The sequence below is a fragment of the Colias eurytheme genome, chromosome 1 (assembly GCF_061535395.1).
Source record: "Colias eurytheme isolate Ceu_HAF_F1 chromosome 1, ilColEury1 Martin Lab GWU primary, whole genome shotgun sequence".
Taxonomy (NCBI): Eukaryota; Metazoa; Arthropoda; class Insecta; order Lepidoptera; family Pieridae; genus Colias; species Colias eurytheme.
In genome coordinates this window covers 13,755,801-13,775,002 of record NC_142980.1, presented here as the reverse complement: position 1 = coordinate 13,775,002, position 19,202 = coordinate 13,755,801, and the positions used below count along the sequence as shown (strand labels likewise).

The window sequence follows — 19,202 nt, the reverse complement described above, 5'->3', positions numbered from 1 at the left end:
TCATCAATCGGTGGATAGAACTATAACTGTTTGATATATACATCTTTCTCTTTCCCCGAATAATGTTATCAAAAGTTTAAAGCATTAATATCAAGACTAATTCAATGTATGATAATAAAATCCGTCTGTCTGGCCGCTGGCCAAGTTAAACTGCCTTTGTGCTTACGTCAGATTATATCGCGACCCGGCATATCAGATCAAAGCTGAAACACCATGAATTTCAACAATTAACCAAACCTTATGATTTTATTGTAAAAAATAGGTACCTTTGATAAATTACAGACTGACTTTTATTATTTTAATATACTTAACCTACTAATATTATAAATGCGAAAGTTTGTGAGGATGGTTGTATGGATGTTTGTTACTCTTTCACGCAAAGACTACTGAACCGATTAGAATAAAATTTGGTATGTAAATCGCTGAAGACCCAGAATAAGACGTAGGCTTCTTTCTATCCCACGAATCCCACAGGGAAAGGAACTTTGTGGGTTTTTCTTTGAAAACGCGGGAGAAGCCGCGGGTGCAAATCTTGTCTACTTTTTTAGTCACAGATGCCATAATCCTTACGTAGTAACTATTATAATCTATGATAATACGGATTTATAAATTCATAAAAAATCTAAAACATACCTTTTAACATTTAATGCTCAGAAATCAGAATATTTTAGTATATTAGTAGTTATACGTTCATTTTGTTTTCGACAATTCTGAGATTCCTTCAAATAAAATATCTAGACGTATTTCATTGCGGACTTCTGACTTTAATATTCCGACCCAGTATTTTTATGCCTCGATAGATGTGGTTAAAGGTCAAAGTTAATTCGAGTGCTGTGTATTCCTTGTTCTCGAATCCATTTAAGGTCACAAACGTTTTCATTTGGTTTGAGAATAGGTCGTCCAATATATTTTATAAACCCCTAGCAGCTAGTAGTTTACTAATTAATCATACTGTTTATAAATCATGATGTCGATAAAACGGTAAATAAAATATGTACGATATATTAAGAAAAAACATATAACTTCTTCTAATGAAGGTGAAAGTAGAAGAAAAATTTAAATAGGACAAAGCGAAAGGCACGAGCCTTCATTTAAAAAATGAATCATCAAATCCGGTTCACCCAGGAAAAAGTTCTGTGGTTACAAACCCAAAAAAATACAGTCCAATACTGCTTTTTTGAAGCTGGTTGAAACGTTGTATCATATAAACCGTTATCCTCGTAGTAGAAGTTTTAAAATTTAAACAATGTGATGCAGTAAGAACTAATAACGAACTTTCTCACGATGTAGTAGGTATACTATTATTTCATACAAAAACAATGCAAGAAATCAATCAATTTTTAAAATAACTTAGATTGACTTGTGCGAATAAGTTTTTTTGGGGGTCCGCGGATGATGATAAGGTGGCGCTAGGGATCCACGGATCCTGGTAAGATGGCGCTAGGGGTCCGCGTTTGAAAAGGAAAGGCTGGTGTAGGACATGGCTCAATTACATTAAAAAAGGAATTGTTTGAGAGGGTCTGATATAAATTCGTACGTGCTTGAATTAAGGGTGAGAATGTTTTGTGATTAAACGGTTCAACCTAAAGCCATCATGGTTTAACTCAACGATATTTTTGTGTTTTATACGTTTAAATACATATTCTTGATTTATTTTTATTTATTCTGAATAAATAAATAAAAAATACTTGAAATCTCTCTCTAAGTACAATTAGATAAATAATAACTAATTAATTAAATTAATTCATCTAATTTAAAGAGAGACAAGATTTACACTTACACTAGTAACTACACCAGTGTACGCGGCATATAATTCCTACGTGCGATATACCTCTCACTGAGACGCAAATATTAAAAAGAACTTTACGAATGGGAAATAGAAGTAATAAATCGTTTGAGGCCACAAAGTCTTGTCGTAACTAAAAAACAAAATTGCTTCAAGCATTTCCGAGAAATTACAATGTCCACCAAAACGCCTGAAGCGATTCGACATGGATTCGACGTAGGTACAGTCTCCAAACTTTAACGTACACCACCGTTCTCAGACAATAAATATACGGAAAACTGGCCTTTTCTGACTCAAACCGACCACTACATTTCGTTTTATTTTTTCCGACGTTCAGAGCTCACAAACCAAAGAGATTAAGGTGCGATGAAGTAAGCCGAAAACGGTTTTTGTAAAGTACTCGACTAGTGATGCGCCGAGGTCTATCCGGTTTATAAAATCCTATTATGTGGTGACATTCTCTCAATCGACTGGATCGATTGCTTCTATTTATAGCTTTTTTGTTTTGCTATAGTTGCGTGTTGGTATGTGTGATTTATAGAAAAAATAACACTTGTTGATTGATTTATAGCTGATATTTGTATGCAACTGGCATTTCTGTAAGTGCTATTCAAATTAGCGGTTCTATGCTGTGGTAATATAATCTCACTGATATATTCAGTATTCACGTCTCCGCTCTATTACCAATAAACGTATGGATGACGAGCATTAATATTGCGAATATATATTAATGGAAGTCCATATCGCATTTCACTCGTCGCGTTCACTGAAATGAGTCTTAGACCAATATGATTTGTGTCACTTTAGCTCTATATTATGATATTATGATAATATGTATTGTATACAGAGGATTATTATTTCAGAGCAAATACAACTTTCAGTTAATTTAAATAGTGGTCTTGTATATTTGAGTAGATTTGGTTGATTTTATTTTATTTTTATGACTGGATACGTAGAGCTAAGCTTGATTGTGTCCAAGAAGATATGTCAATGCAATATTGTCTTTTTCTTGCAAATTTAAAGCCCTACAAATCTAGACAAAGGTCGCTAGTTAGAAAGTGCAAAAAGTAATCATAGATGTAAAATTATGTTATATTTGAAAAACCGGTATAAATGGGAACATCACTAGTACTTACTCAGCACACTTAGCATGTTTTTGCGCCTCTTGGTCTCAAAAGTGTAATAATCTTTTTCGTAATAGCTTCATTTCTTGAAAACGTGAATGGTATTGGCCTGTCCGGTATCTTATTAACTTGACCCTTAGTTGTAGGCGTTTCCGAACGTATGTAGTAATTTTGAGACGCAAATCCGAGTAACAAATATGAGTCATATATAACATGTGAGTTGAAATTTTGAGTTAGATATATAAATCAAGTCAAATAGAGACATTAGAACAGAGACATTACAAGTAATTCGCGTGTATCACGCCTCTATAGAACTAGCCTTAATAGACGTTAGTAGGTTCTAAAACTTGTTCTAAAACTAGGTTTTAAGACTTAAGTTCGACTAATGGGTCCTAAAGTACTTATATATTCTTGTTTTGTAATAGACTATCTCAATGTAAAACACTAAAGTATGATTTACAGTATCCCGTTTCACGACCGGTCATTCCGTGCCCCGTCCGGGGCTTGATCAAACATTATTATTTATTTTGTATATTTTTTGTATGAAGTGATTCAAGCCTGAGCGTAGCACGCCCTTGAAATGTGTATGGATATTTTACATTTGTTTCCATAGATACATATTCCTTAATCTGTTCAAAGAAAAGTAAAGAAAAAAATATGTTTTTTAACAATAGGTATATAATTATTAATAAACAATAATTTTCCCCTGTCAAACTTATTGTATTGTTTGCGAAACAAAACAAAGGTCAAAGCCTTAAATAGATTCTGTGATATTGTGTCAAATAAGAGTTTCCATTCAAAAGTAACAAGGTCCCTCACAGGGAGTGCCTGAAGCGGTTCTATACAAAGAGGGAAATATTTGACTTTTACCAGTCTAAATACATGTTTTTAACTTTTGTTTACGCATAATTTTTAGTTGCATTTGAGAATGTGTTACAAAAGTGATTTATATACAGCGTAATTTATATAAATAGGAAAGATTTCAAGGGATATATTGATGTATGTATATCAAATAAATATAAAAACCCATCCAAGTGAGAGTCGGCCTGGTGCACCGAGGATTCTGTACAAATATGTTTTATTATAATACTATGTACCTAATATATATAATATTATCTATATATATAAAAATAAAACCCGTTTTCCTTGGTCACGGCATCACGCGTGAACGTTTGGACCGATTTCGATAATTCTTTTTTTTATTATATTCCTTGAAGTACGAGGATGGTTCTTATGTAGAGAAAACTTAAATATGTACCACGGGCGAAGCCAGGGCGGACCGCTAGTTATAATATAGTTATACGTTGTAACTTTGAATTAATGCTTTTTACAATTTTTTTATCTGTGTTATAGAACTTGCTTCGTATGAAATTTCAAAATTCTGTGTTCACGGGAAGTACACTGTATGTTTTATTTCCCTGGTGAATGATGATTTGCAGCATATATAGCTTTTGATTGTGTTGGCTTAGTTACTGTGAACTGACATCAAACTTCTAAGCCTTAGAAGTTTGATGTCAGTTCACAGTTCAGAGCATGGTTCAGAGCTTCAATTGACGATATACCTGATTATTTGATATATCTTTCAGCTTTCTACATCCACGCGTTTCTTAGAAAAAAGATCTTGACAGACAGATAAACGAACCACTAAGAAATTCTATAAGGGTTACGTTATTTCCTCTTGCGGCTCGGAACCCTAAAAACTAAGCATGCTTTATTTACAATTTTTCATTCAAAATCTGTTGCATTAAGTTTTTGTCCCAACCGAAATATAAAAGGAGCAAGCTAATTATCGTATAAAACCCACGTCGCGTCTCCACACATTTTTTGTTCCACACCTAAGTGCAGTTGTAAACAGTAAGCTGAATTTACGAGACATACTTACGTTTGTGGCTCATTTATCACGATCAAAGTGGCGTATGCGTAATAACGGACCAAAATTTCCTCTGTGTGTGGCCGAAACACAATTAGCGAGCGACGCTACATTCAGGATTTACGGAAAATAAGACTGTAATGTCCTAACCGTTAATGATAGTTGCGGCTCCGTGGATTTTTGTTCTGTTTCGTTGAACGTGTATAATGGTAGATGTTGTTTTGAACTGGTAGAAGGAAAGTTATTTGAGGACATATTCATAATTTTATGTGCATCTAATGACTAATCTGTTACTTTTGATGCCAAATAAATTACTTTCTAATATGTTATACATTGAGAATCAATAATTTAATCATGTATTATGGGACTTATACTCGGGAGTGTTTTTACCTAATAACAAGTGAAAAGCGTTAGATATATCTGTTGTAGAAAGTTTTATTGAATTTTACAAATCTTTTGAATATAAAACGAGAGATCACAATAAAATTATATCAAAAGTACAAAATTTTATTTCTAACTTTTGTAACACCCCTTTCCAAGAAACCTTTAAAAGCCAATGGATTTAAACTTCAATCGGAAAAATAGCTTCATTATATTTCAGAATATTTTAAATATTAATACGTATTTCAACTGCTTCTCTACAGAGAGCTTTATTTTGTAAAATATTGATTCATTCGCAGTTTATTACGATTGGAGCAATGAGGAAGATTTATTTCGACTTAGTGTTTTCGTGTTGTCGATCGTTGAATTGAATATAAAAGTATAATTAATAATATCTATTAATTAATCAGTAGGTAACATGCTCTCAGAAGAAACATTTTTAAAAGAAAGGAAAATATAATTTTTTATTAATAAGCTAGCTTCAAAACTTTGTAGAAATTTCTAGGAGTTAGGAATTAGGATACAATGCAGCAGCAGCTTTGGTTGATAATAATAGAACTAACATACATTGATTCTTATAAATTATCTGGAGTAGGGATAATATTATTCATTCGACCATTCAATCTTAGGTTATCCTGAAACTATTAACCTGAGTGTGTTTTAAATACATAGTATAATATAATTGTACACTGCGTTCCTATTAGAACTCAGTACATCTCAGACAAGACATTTTAAATTTATTCAGCATGTAAACTGAAGATTTAATGATGTCGTTTATATAAAAACACGTTCGTCGTTCAACAAGCCCTTGCTATAAGAACTCAACAACTCATTAATTGGGTCGCGCTATATTATTTTATATTCCTTTAATGATCCTCTTCCTTCGCTGATAACAATATTAATTTTTGAAATGAATTTTTACGAGTACTTTCATTACATTTAATTAAAAATTTCATCATCGCTCGTAGGTAATTTGGAGATAATTTGCGCGATCGTATCATTGGAATTTTCCCGTAGTGTTAAGTATACAATATTAATGGTTCCATGTATTTATCTTAAATGTTTGCGCAGTTTTATAGTTCGCCATAAAAGGATAATGTTTTTATACCGCTCAGTAAGTCAAACGGCGTGTTATCGCTGCGGTGTTTCAGTGTAAGTGCATACCAGTAAAAGCTCCAACAAAAACAACAGCCATCTCTGTTTCACTCATAAAAAGCACATCAAATTTTATTACATCACCCATTCTCCACTAGGGTAAATATCCACGAAAATCGAGCTCGCAGTACTTACGTTTGTCATAAAATTAATGAACAGGTCGCATAAGAGCAAAAATATACAGAATATCAAAATAATGTACAATTTTGAAATTATTAAATGCGACTTTTACGAATGCGGCGGAGGGAGGACGATATTTTATGCATAACCGTGGCTTTATGGTCGAGGAAACATAGTTACAAAGACAAACGTCTCTTTGTTATAAGTTTTTATTGTTAAGGCTTGTTAGCTTCTAGTTTATATACGGCAGTTAATGGGTGATTATGCAAGTAAGTGTGCTTGATATAAGATTTTATGGTTCTCGTTAAAATTGAAATATTTCTTGGGTGTGGATGAAAATAATGATCTGTTAGACAATGAAAAGATTTTTATAGAATATTTGACTCAGGGTCCATCAACAATAATTCACCCGTGTATTTATATATTTTATATAAATATGTATTTATATTTGTATATTTTATGTTTGTCTTTTGCATATAAACTGGTAACATGGATCTAGTAAACCGATTTTGATGACATCTAAGCATGCAGAATTAAATATCTGAAATTTGAGATGGATAGAAGACCCTTAATAATAATCGTTTATCTGCTGATTGTTGGAATTATTTTCACTACTAGACTACAGGACTAAGTGCTTGAATTCACGTATTGTAATGAAGCAAAACATAATATATTTGCATTGAATTGATTTGGACAATAATAGCCGTCCCTAAAGATAGTTTAACAGAAAACGCTTGAATATTAATAACTGCTAAACTACTATAATACTCGTTGAAACTAGTTGGAGTGCGATTTGGAATTTGTACAGCGCTTAAAGCATAGTTGTGATGCTTCAAGAAGTCTTGAAGTACTAAAGCCGAGATATTTAAATGTCCGCAAGGTTTTTTAAAAAATACGCTGTGAATTTATTGCTGTTTATTAATGGAGTTGTTCTAGAAGCGCATATAGGTATTACGCCGTATTACTTACAGAATGTCTAGGTAGGTATCTTCTAAATGACTTTCTATTCGATTCTAGTCTTCTCTCAAAAATATCAGCTCACGATATTCGGAATTTTCACCTGGGACCGCCAAATTTATCTTTGCTCTTTTCAAATGTTTTTTCATTATATTATCAAATCATGTTTTTTACATGCTAACCGTCCCAGCATATTATTATTGTTCTGCCCTATTGACAAAAAAATCTACGTTGTGTGTTAACAAAAACTTCAAAAAAAAAAAACAAATTGATCGAGCCCTCTTGAGTTTTACGCTTAGCAACACATTAGGCGATTTATTTTTATTAAGTTAATAAATTAGGTAGGTATTATACAATCCACATCCAGTATCTCTTTTTCATCATAATTCTATTAAAATGTGAATTTTTGTAATACAGATAGATGGATGTATGAATTGATGGATGTATGTAACGTCAGCGAATGGATGAAAGGTAAATTTGATTTTTAACTTTTAACAAAAATACAAATTTCAGTTTTTTTTTTTTTTTTTAGGAAAAGCTCATGTTCAAACATATTGTAACGCTTCGATTGCGTTTAAATAAACAAGACTCAAATTGAAAAGCTTTATCAATTTAGTTTGCGTAGGCACCCTAAACAAAAATATTTTTATATTCGATACAAATCTAGCGAACTTGTAGCGAATATAGTTAATTTCATAATACAGATGTATCGTAAAATTAAGGGGATTAAAAAATAAGATACGGTCTATAGAAGTTTATAGTGGAACATTCACGGTAACCTTCATAAGAAATATCATTTCAACAACATACATTTACCAAATCATATTCACTAAATTCAAAACAAATATATACCACGAAAATACCTACATATAATGTAGAGGAGACCAATTGATATTGATTAGCACTAGCATTTATATTTAGCACCGTACATAAGACACAAGACATATTGAAACTTAAGAAAAGTTTCAATAAAAAGACTCTAAAGAATTATTACATTCTATATTTCTGCTTGCGTTTGCAATCGTTTTCTCTACGTGCAAGGACAACAGAATTCAATATAATTGTCCCCTAAAGCCTTTTGAACGCCTTGCGGACAGATAGGCTATTCTGCGAACGTGCAAAATCAAAGGAATGAAATCACTATTGTAGAATATCACGTAGATATAATAAAGATTTAAAAATGTCTTTGAAAAGAAAACTTATGTTACATAATGTTTAAAATTAAAGTGTAAAAAACCCACTTAACGTTTTCTTTTATTTAAAAGAATATGTTTCTAGTAAAGCAAAGAACAAATGCAGAAACAATATTATGATCATGTAGCTAAAGATAAAATAAGTTGGTTGTTGTTGTATATGTGAGTAGTAAAATATGCCAAAGATTTAATAATATTAAATAAAGTATAAAAATTAAAAAGTTATAAAATTAATACAATAGCTATGTCTTACACATTAGGTAATTAATTATTAAAAGGACTACATAAACATTCAGTGAATTTATAATGCGATTTAGATACGTATTATTTTATATCCAACATCAAATTAAGTCCATAAACGTCAGTTAATCCATAACACAATCTTTCTGTAGATAAATAGTAATAAAAACCTTACGCTCTTTTCCACGCAGTTGGGTAAGAACCAATCACGTACACAGAGCGTCTAAACACAAAATATCGGCAAACTTAGCACAGGGCGTGTCACACAATACGCTTCTAAGATGAATAGCTCCACACTAGATTATTTCAAGTGGAGTCTTCGAGCACGTACAGACACTCTAGTAATTAGCCTTTTCTTTAGTATGTGCTGATAGACTTGCCCGAAATTGATAATGTAATCCAATCTTGGATCGAAAAATATACATTTATAGTATTTTGCATCAACCTTTGTTTATTGTATGTTTTTTAATCGATATCTAACCACCCTTCATTAATTAGACATTTTTTCTTAGAAAATATATTGTTAATCCTATGCTTACCTACAACTTTTGGATAAGGGGATAACCCCTTTTACAATAAGTTTTGCAGCCAAATAAGAGAATGCAAAAAGAAAATGCAAAGAAATAGAGTAGGAAAATAATATGGACAGATACGTGCAATGTGCATTATGTTCCATACCATGACTCTGGATTCGCGCCAGAAGAATAATTAAATTAAGTACCATTGAGATTAAATATACTGTTACGTCATGCCTCATACAAATAGCCTTTAGCTTCCAGAGTAATAATGAATTGTAAATAATATATGTAGGTACAATTTCAACATAAGCCTAAGTTTGTATGTATTATGAGTGGTAATACTGTTATTCATAAGATATATAGGTACTTTTAAGATACATTATAATAAATATTAATTGTTACTACGATGGAGTTGTGACTGAGTTACAAAACTCCATATTTAAACATACTGAGAAAGTTTCTAGACGTGTAATAATGAACAAGGCTCTTCACATAACTAACAACGAATCTTCTTTCAATATAATAATTTCCCCTCGTTAAAACTTTTCAACTTGTACTAAAGAGATTCCATATGTTACTTACAAAGGATACATATTAATATTATGAGTATATTACTTGACAATATTATTCAAATACAATGGATATGTTAACAAAAACTTTATAATGTAGGTACTTACGTGATTTTCGCTTATTGGTACCTTAACTAGACATTTAGGATTCATTACATGCTCTATTATAAGTACATAATAAGTACAATAAAAGTTTGGAAAATCCAAAAGAGCACTACTCATAATGCTCATTTAATTATGAAATATAAAAAAAAAACTTATTTTAGTTTTCGTTTTTTATTAATTGCAATTAAACGACACTGAATTAATTAATCATTCGCATTCAGTGACCTATAACAATCGTCGATTAGAATATTTAAAAAAAAAATTCAACTCAAATGATGGATTTTTTCACAAGTTATAGTGTTTTCAGGTTTCACACATGACGGAAAATTTTTTGACCTATTTCGGTGTTTTTTTCCAATTCTATTGAAGTAAATCAATTTTTAAAAAGTATGGGATTAATCTCCATTAAATTATCTCGACAATAGTATGCAAAATATCTTGATTCCGTGAACTAACAAGGCTATAATAATAAGAATAGCTGCAAAAATGAGGCGAAAAAAATTTTTCGATCGTAAAGCACTCTCTGATGCTTCGCATCATGAGTCGTGCAAAAATCTAGAGGACATTAAATCGTAACCGCCTTCTCGGTACGCAATGGTTACGAGAGTATAAAATCGAAGAGTTCTGGGTTCAATTCTCTGTGGGGGCTAAGAACAACAATATTTCGGTCAGGCAGGGCACAGTATGTTGATGACCTGATATGCGTTAAGAAAATCGATTAATAAAACAGACATAATATAGCGTATCTATCCCAAGCCCCACAAGGGGATACAAGACATAACACATAGTAACTCAAGTCATGTCACAATAAAAAAAAACTATTTTTTTGTACAGAATATAAACTACACACTCTTATTACGTATCTAACACACTATTGCGCTCAAATAGTTATAAATCTTAAATAATATTTAGTGCACAAAAGAATTTAGTCGTCCTCCCTTATTTTCTCCAAATTACCGTTGGACGACGTCCAAATGATGGAAGCCAAAGGATTTCTTTCTAATATTACGTAATATTTAATCTTGGAGTATATCTCCAGTCCATTGTGTGTTCTTTGCCAAAACAAACCTGCTGACCGTTAAGTATGGATATAATTGCTGTTTCATATAGTACATACCTTTCTAATATAGTACCTACTCGGTACTCCTGGCTTGGTCCAAGAGTCAAGACATCCTTCCTTCTAAATTAATATTAAGTAACGCAATCCCCGCATTATGTGCTGATTGGTGTTGGACCAAGCCAGTCGTATATAACTATACATAGTCGTATTTACGATAGAACTTCACTTCAGGTTAGTTCGTTTAACTAAACAATTATTGTGAAACATACAAGAATAAATAAATTCTTCCTACTTGATAAAAAATGTATTAGATCGTAGATCAATTCTGGATTTCCAAGAAACATCGTTCTAGTTTACCCACATTGTCTTAGGTTTCTCTGAAATTGTCCATATTTATATCCCAGATGACTAGAAACTTTTTTTATCTAATAAGGTAAAGTTGATCTCCTACTGTCCATATATAGGTAACTAGCTTTCCACCCGCGGCTCCGACAGCGCAGTCAAAGAAAAACCCGCATAGTTCCCGTTCCCGTGGGATTTCCGGGATAAAACCTATCCTGATTCCCGGGGTAAAAAGTAGCCTATGTCCTTTCTCGAGTATCAAAATATATCTATACCAAATTTCATGCAAATTGGTCAGTAGTTAAGGCGTGATTGAGTAACAGACAGACAGACAGAGTTTCTTTCGCATTTATAATATTAAGTATGGATTCTTTATTACTAATGTCATTTAGATGATAATGTTCCTTAAATGTATGAAACGAAACTTATCTTATTTTACTTGATTGATAATATGCTCAGATAATATAATATTTTGTAGGTATCTCATAACTTTAGTCTTCTCATATCTTATAGTATCGTTCCGCTGCACCTGCGACATTATGGAACTTATAAAGTTGCTAACTGTTGACTATTTTATGCTTTCTCTGTGTGTGTAACTTAAAATAATGTTCTTTTTTTGAAATACCTACAGACAGGAAAAGGGGGGTAACATTTTGAGAAAGAGAATGATAACTGAATCATTTTAGTCAAAGAAATATCAATATTTCAACCTGATGTTTACTCCTTCTTGAAAGAGAGATTTTAAAATTATTATCTCATATGTATAATATTATATCGTCAAAATAATTTATGTAATTTTGGGATAAGGGATAAGGTATAAATAAAACAACACATCATAGAATACATCAATCGTGTTTATTTAGTTATAATCGTGTGACAAATATAAAATAGTTTAGAAAAATATCGAGTGACGCCGTCGGCTTTCGAGGAAGGAATGCCAATCTCTAAGATTCGTTCCCCAGTGTACCCTGGATATAAGCCTGGGAAAAGTGTAGAGCGTCAAATAAAATATCACACGAACGCACATTGCCCGCAAGTAAACATTAGCTGTTACGTAGTTCTATTAAGTAGTCTCTAGACGGTAATGCAAGCATGACATGCATTTACGTGAATTATCAGGCTGCATGAGCGTCTAAATTACGAAATCTCGCATTTTCTACAATTTGTGTCCAGCCTGAGTTTATTATGAAACAATTTAAGCTTTTGCATGAAAGCAACCGATCTTTAAACCTCTCCTGATCTTTAAACCGATCCTGCTGCATATCGGTCTAACTTTCAGGATAGGTTGAAAGCTTCATCATTCTGCTGACAGCACGTAGTTTGTATGTCAGCCATTTCCATCATCAAACTTAAGGATCATTCATGCATGACACCACGTGACTCATGTCATGCTGAAGTATCGTCTAGGGACAACTTTAAATAATTGTATTTTTCACACCTTTTTAATATATCTGTTTGATTTAAAACCAAAAAAATATTGTTTAATTGTATCCAAGTGCATGTTCTCAAAAAGATAAACCAGTGGATGCGATCAAACTCAATGCCACCGAAATGAATGAAAAGAGATTTCCAACTTATTTGATCGCGATCAAAACGAATTCAACTGAATTCATCTTTTTGTACTGCAATATTTATAGATCTGTCCACTTAGCTTTCATTATCACTGGTAATAAGATTTTAAGCTGACATTTTGGAAATATTGAAAAATTCACTGGAGATTACTATAGCTTTTCAATGATACTTGCTGACCTTTTAGACACCCTCTTTACGTAAACTGCCAATCACGCGAATTTTAAGTCGGTCAGTCTGTAAGTTTTGCAATTCCCAATATTCTGCGCAACTTTCATTACCTTTAATCAAATCTTAAAAAATGCTTTTTCTAAACGCATTGTCTAGTTTTTACTTGGGTAAAAAAATCGATTTACGCCGAAAAAAAAACTAATTAAGTAAATAGGTTAAGTTTTGATTGTACCTACTATTGTTATGTTTGCAACACAAGAAAGTGTTACAATAAATAATAAATTACTGTATTTTCTTTCCAACCCGTAGTAAGATTAAACAGAAGCATTGTCGATATTGAAATGTCTGGAGTTTATTCAAGTAAAACCAAAGCTCACAGCCATGGGAGCAAGTTTAATGCTCTGCTATTTAATGGCGCGATGAAGTTTCGTTTGGAAAGGATTAGCGATCTCTGTGCGAACTTCGTATTATAAGCTGGTTGAATAGTTTAATTAGTGTGGGTTTAAAACGATACAGTGTGAGATTTAGTTTTATAATTCTGTAGATACGTAAAGATTTGATACATATTTTAAGTTTTGGGAGAATTTGTAACTCTTCATGTCTAGATCCGAATTATATGACATATCAGGCATTTAAGGAAATTTGTACGAATGTGCGTTTGTGCGAAAGGTTACACTTACAAATTATCAGTAGGATAAACGAATCACAAAATAACAGCCAGATTTAGCGATAGTTACGCTAGATAAAGGTTCAAAAATTCTTCAGTCGTTTCTAGACATTTCGTCGTTTACCCCGATTTCAAAACAATATTTACAAACATTGAAATATTTCACGTCAAACGTAACGTAAAACAGATGAATTTACAAGTGTGACTAATAGGAATGGGAAGAATGCGTAATATCACTGTTATAAAATTATTTCACTGTTATTTTAGCGCAGTGTTTAATTTCCACCGTAGTTTTACTGTATCCGTTTTACCTAGAACAATTCGTTAAACAATTATGCTATTAATTTAGAATGCATAATTGGCATATCAAATTTATAGGCTGATCATTTGGCGAACTCAACACTTAACCATACGCATTGACATAATAATGACACACAAATACAGTGGTGTTACAAAATCAACTATACAAATTATTTTCAAGTGAATTAAATATTAAATTAGGTATTATTCTCAATATATCTAAAAGTTATAAAATACATAACACAATAACAAAATGACAGAAATTGGTTGTTAGAGCAGTACAAAGTACGATAGCAGCAGTGAAATAACAGTGATTTTTAACACACGAAGCTTTCCCATCCCTATTACGGAACGAAACGCTTGAGTCAACGATCGTTCGCTTAATGGAAACAAACTCATGAAAAGAACACATTTGTACCAGTTATATTTGGCACAATGCGTAACACATTTGTAATGGGAAATAACACAAAATCCTTCGTGTAACGTAGAGGAATTTGATTAAAAGCTTTTACCATTACTTAAACATAAAAGAAATACAGTAAATTCAATAAGGATTAGAATTATCTTAGTACTATATTCAGGAAGTATATGAAGGATTTACAAAGGAGGTCGTCCGAAATGGCGTTCTTTGTTAAATTGTTTTATCAATTATTCATAAAAAACATATTTTTATAAAAGTATAAAATTAAATAATAACATTTATAATATCGTTTAAAACTTATTTTCTATCCTTAGAAAATACTAAGTCACATTGATTTCGAGAAATCATAAGCATTTGATAAATGCTATACTTCTTAAAAATACATATTTTAGATACATTTTTTCAATTTGTTAATTTTATATCCTCATTTTGAGGTTATTCAGATGTTTCAAAGTTACACTTCTATATTTTATCGAAGCCATTTGCGGACATAGATAGAAGACAAAGGTGGGGAAATAATATCGACATATTTCTATAAAACAAACTGAAGTAGTAATTAATTTATAGTTTTATCCTGACTTTTTATTCAGGATAATTCATTACCGTTCGAAAAGGTTAAATTTCACACGTAATTAAAATGATGTTTCCATTTCCCAGTTATTTAAATCGGGTTTCCAATTAAAAAAAAACAATAACTATTCCGTATGTAACACTTAAAATTTTTTTTGACGTTATCCGCACCAATTTGAAATTTAATTAACACTTTAGTGTTTCAAATAAATATGTCGATATTAAAGGCTTCATAGAAGGGAAACAAGAAGTGCAAGTCACAGTGAGAGTCTATCACTACACAGATTAACATTTATAACTTACGGTTATGCTACGTGCATAATGTTATAATCGTCCCAATGTATTATTTTAGTGTGTACGATTTTTGGGGTTAAGATTGATGAGTGTTAAGTAAAATTGTGGAAAATTTGCTTTATGTAGTAGTGTATTCAAATTTTTGTTTACAGCTGATTTTTAAAGGTTGTCAAAAGATTTAAGTTACTAAACTTTTGTGATTATTTTACTTAGATGGTTACACAATAATTAAAATCCGTTTCAGAACCGTAAGGAAAAAAAATGATCAAAAAGTATAACTTTTAAGAAATAGATTTGCCAGTAGGTAACTGTTATTTGAAGATACTCAAATTATAACATCACTGTTGTATAGACATAGGACGATTAAATACATTATGCACAGTTTCGTACATTATATACTGACAGTGTACAGGGACCTTTAAGTGTGAAAACATCTAACGGACCATTCCAAAACTTCAGTATATTTATGAGTGTATTATTTATAACGACACGGTAACGTTAAGACGACGATTTATCGTGCGCGTATCGTCGGCTCCTAATTACGGAACGCACGCAATCGTAAAAATAAACATTGTGTATTTGCGAAGAGCTGAGAGCCTGTGGTAAATAGAGTAAATGTGAGCTTATCTCACGTTTTATTTGATAGCAATTTGTTTTATTTAATCTAATACGAAGGTTAATGTAATTAGCATTTAATACTGGAATGATTTAGAAACTATGATTTATTTTCAGGTAAATGATGAATTCATCTTACATGAAAGCGTTTTATTATTGAGATATTTCTCAATTAAATTATTATGTTGCCACCAATGTTATTTTATGCATGTTGGCTTGAAGTACTGTATCAAAATTCATTGGAACACTGAACAAAGCTTACTAGGCAACTCATTGTAACTTTCTTGTAGATGTGCTACATATTCGTAGGCGTTTGCTACAAGCTACGCTTTGGAATGGAAGTTAGAAAATATAAATTAGAATAATGTTTGTATTCAATGTATTTAATATCGGTGTCGTTTCGTAACCGTGTCGTCACATATAAACAAGTAGTTTTGGAATAGTTTGGGTTCCATAAGTATATTATAGACCCTATTGAAGGGTTCTACACAACACCAATGACATTTATCGTGATAGATACACACATTAATTATAATAAAATTGATTATCTGTGCCGTATTACTAGAACTTTCCACATATCTGCCGACGAAACCCGCATCAACAATTTGAATTTGATTAATTTTGTCTAATTAATTTAATAAAATTAAGTAATTAAAACAAGAAAATCACCAAACTAAAAACAATGAAAAGGAACAAAAATAAAATCCAAATTTTTATTCCAGAAATAAATATAAACTGATAAAGAAAATGATAATAAAATAATACTACCATTTCAAAAAAGATTATTTAAGTATATTAAATTTAATAATATTTTTTAATAATTATCTAAACTACAGTTCTCAGCAGAGCAGTGGGGACGAAACTGAAATAACTACACTGCGATAGAATTATCCAATAACTTCATAAATTAATTCAAACGTATAATACAATAAATGAAGAAGGCGATTTAATTTCAATAAAACACATTAACAAAACAGTTCCAAATTCCAACAACCTATAGACCAGACAAAACATCTACCGCAGTGAAACAACACTGATATGTGCGAAAGAGACAACAACAAGTTCTCAGTCTCATCCCCATCCCGCTGAACTTATCTTGTACATCCATTGACCGCTGAGTACTGAAACGCGAGAGAGCATCGTATCAAGGCAGACATATATAGTGTAGAGCAGGGGTTCCCAAACTGTGCGCCGTAGAAAGTTCGAGGGGCGCCGTGAGCCGATCTGCTTATATTCGCGAATACCTTTTTTGAGCGCTCGAATCGGTAAGAAACATAGCGTCGTAAAATGACATACACGATTGCCTAACCTAATATCGACTACCTATTCGATTATTATATCGACGATTTCCTTTTCAAATAGCTAGGTTGGGTAGGGCGCCGTGACAAAAAACTTAACATAAAACTGCGTCGCGAGCTGAAAAAGATTAGGAACCCCTGGTGCAGAGTGTTTAAGCGTAGTCCGTGTAGAATGCATTGCTGGTGCAGTTGCCGTTGTCAGAGGGAGAGTCGGGATGCTCCTCGGGTTCGATACCGTTGGTGCGCATCTCATCGCGGACCTATGGGAAAAGTTATTTTAATTAGTTAATATTAAAATTACAGATGAAAATATAGTTATTGGTGCAGTTTGTTCATTATTTTCAGAAGAATATGACTATTAGAGTACGATTTGATAATAAAAAAGAGTGCGTGTGCGGAGCCCACGTGTTAGAAGTGAAACAAGTGAAACAACTTCTTTGGCAAGATTCAAAGATACCAAAATCATCGCCTTAATCCATGACGTTACGGTATTGTCATGACGCGACCTTGAAATTTTACTCTCAACGCGCATACAGAAGTTTAACTTCAAAAACAAATTGTTATCAAAAATTAATGTGGTAGTGATAATAAAGATTCGACATTAGGCGGATCCCCACAGAGCGAGCAGCCCTCCCGAAGCAATTACTGCGCGAGCAGCTCGGTCGGTGTGGATGTGGCTCTGCCGAGCAACGCGGTTTTAATTTGACCGAAAATATAGTCAAACAAGAAATGCATATAAACGTCATTTTGCTAATTACTAACAGCTAAACTTTTATTGATTAAAAATTGCACATTAAACCAAACCCTATAAACTGCAGCACTGATTTTCCCTTTAATACGTTTGTATCATAATGAATGCACATTTTACAACTACTAATAAAGCATGCACCGTCAATCCATTCGTTAGTCGCGTCGATGAAAACTCGATTTTATACAAAGCCTTTTATTATGTATCGACCGCCTCTTTGGTACAGTGGTTGAGGCGTGAGCATAGAACCGAGGGATCCTGGGTTCGATTCCCGGTGGAGACGAAAAAAATGTCTATGTCTAGAATACAGAAGGCTGACACTTGTCCTTAAAGAAAAATCGATCAATGAAACGGATGTATGCATAATGCATCTTACCCCACTAGGGGACACTGGACTTTTTTGTTATTATTTACTAGCTTTCCGCTGCGGCTTCTGCTTTGTCTAAAACCTAATAAATTATATACTTAAACCTTCCTCGAGAACCACTCTATCTATTAAAAAAAACGCATCAAAATCTGTTGCGTAGTTTTAAAGATTTAAGCATACATAAGGATATAGGGACAGATAAAGCGACTTTGTTTTATACTATGTAGTGATGGGCATAAGCTATAGCCAATATCGAATACATTATCACTACATAGTATAAAACAAAGTCGCATTCTCTGTCCCTATTTCCCTATGTCCCTATGTCCCTTTGTACGCTTAAATCTTTGAAACTACGCAACGGATTTTGATGCGGTTTTTTTTAATAGATAGAGTGATTCAAGAGGAAGGTTTATATGTATAATAACATCCATTAAATAGTGGAGAAGTACTGTTATTTTTGAGGTTTCTAATGTGATGTCGTAAATAATTACATTTTATCCGCTTACATTGCAAACGCAGGCTGAACCCTACGAGTTTTATCAAAATAATGTACTAAGTATTGTACACATTGAAAAGGTCTACAGAAAAGTCCGCGATGGCATATGTCTATCTCTTATGGATAACCCACAATAACTTTTTTTTGTCATTTACTTTTTACGACAAATAATGGCTAATTTTCGAAGCGATTTTAACCAATACAGCATTAATCCTTAACCAATTAAATACCTTGAATACATTGTTCATTTAATATAGATCTATATG

General features: G+C 32.4%; 1 protein-coding gene across 1 annotated transcript in view; it reads right to left on the bottom strand.

Annotated features, from left to right (window-relative positions):
• Positions 1–16,793: 16,793 nt before the first annotated feature.
• The window catches only part of LOC149911349 (dipeptidase 1-like), a gene marked incomplete at its 5' end in the record, with an annotated part of 29,326 nt that continues 26,917 nt past the window's right edge, over positions 16,794–19,202 (bottom strand). Inside the window, one exon of the mRNA XM_090105677.1 lies at positions 16,794–17,585. Coding sequence (XP_089961803.1) covers positions 17,478–17,585 — 108 coding nt within the window. The remainder of the gene's footprint in view (positions 17,586–19,202) is intronic.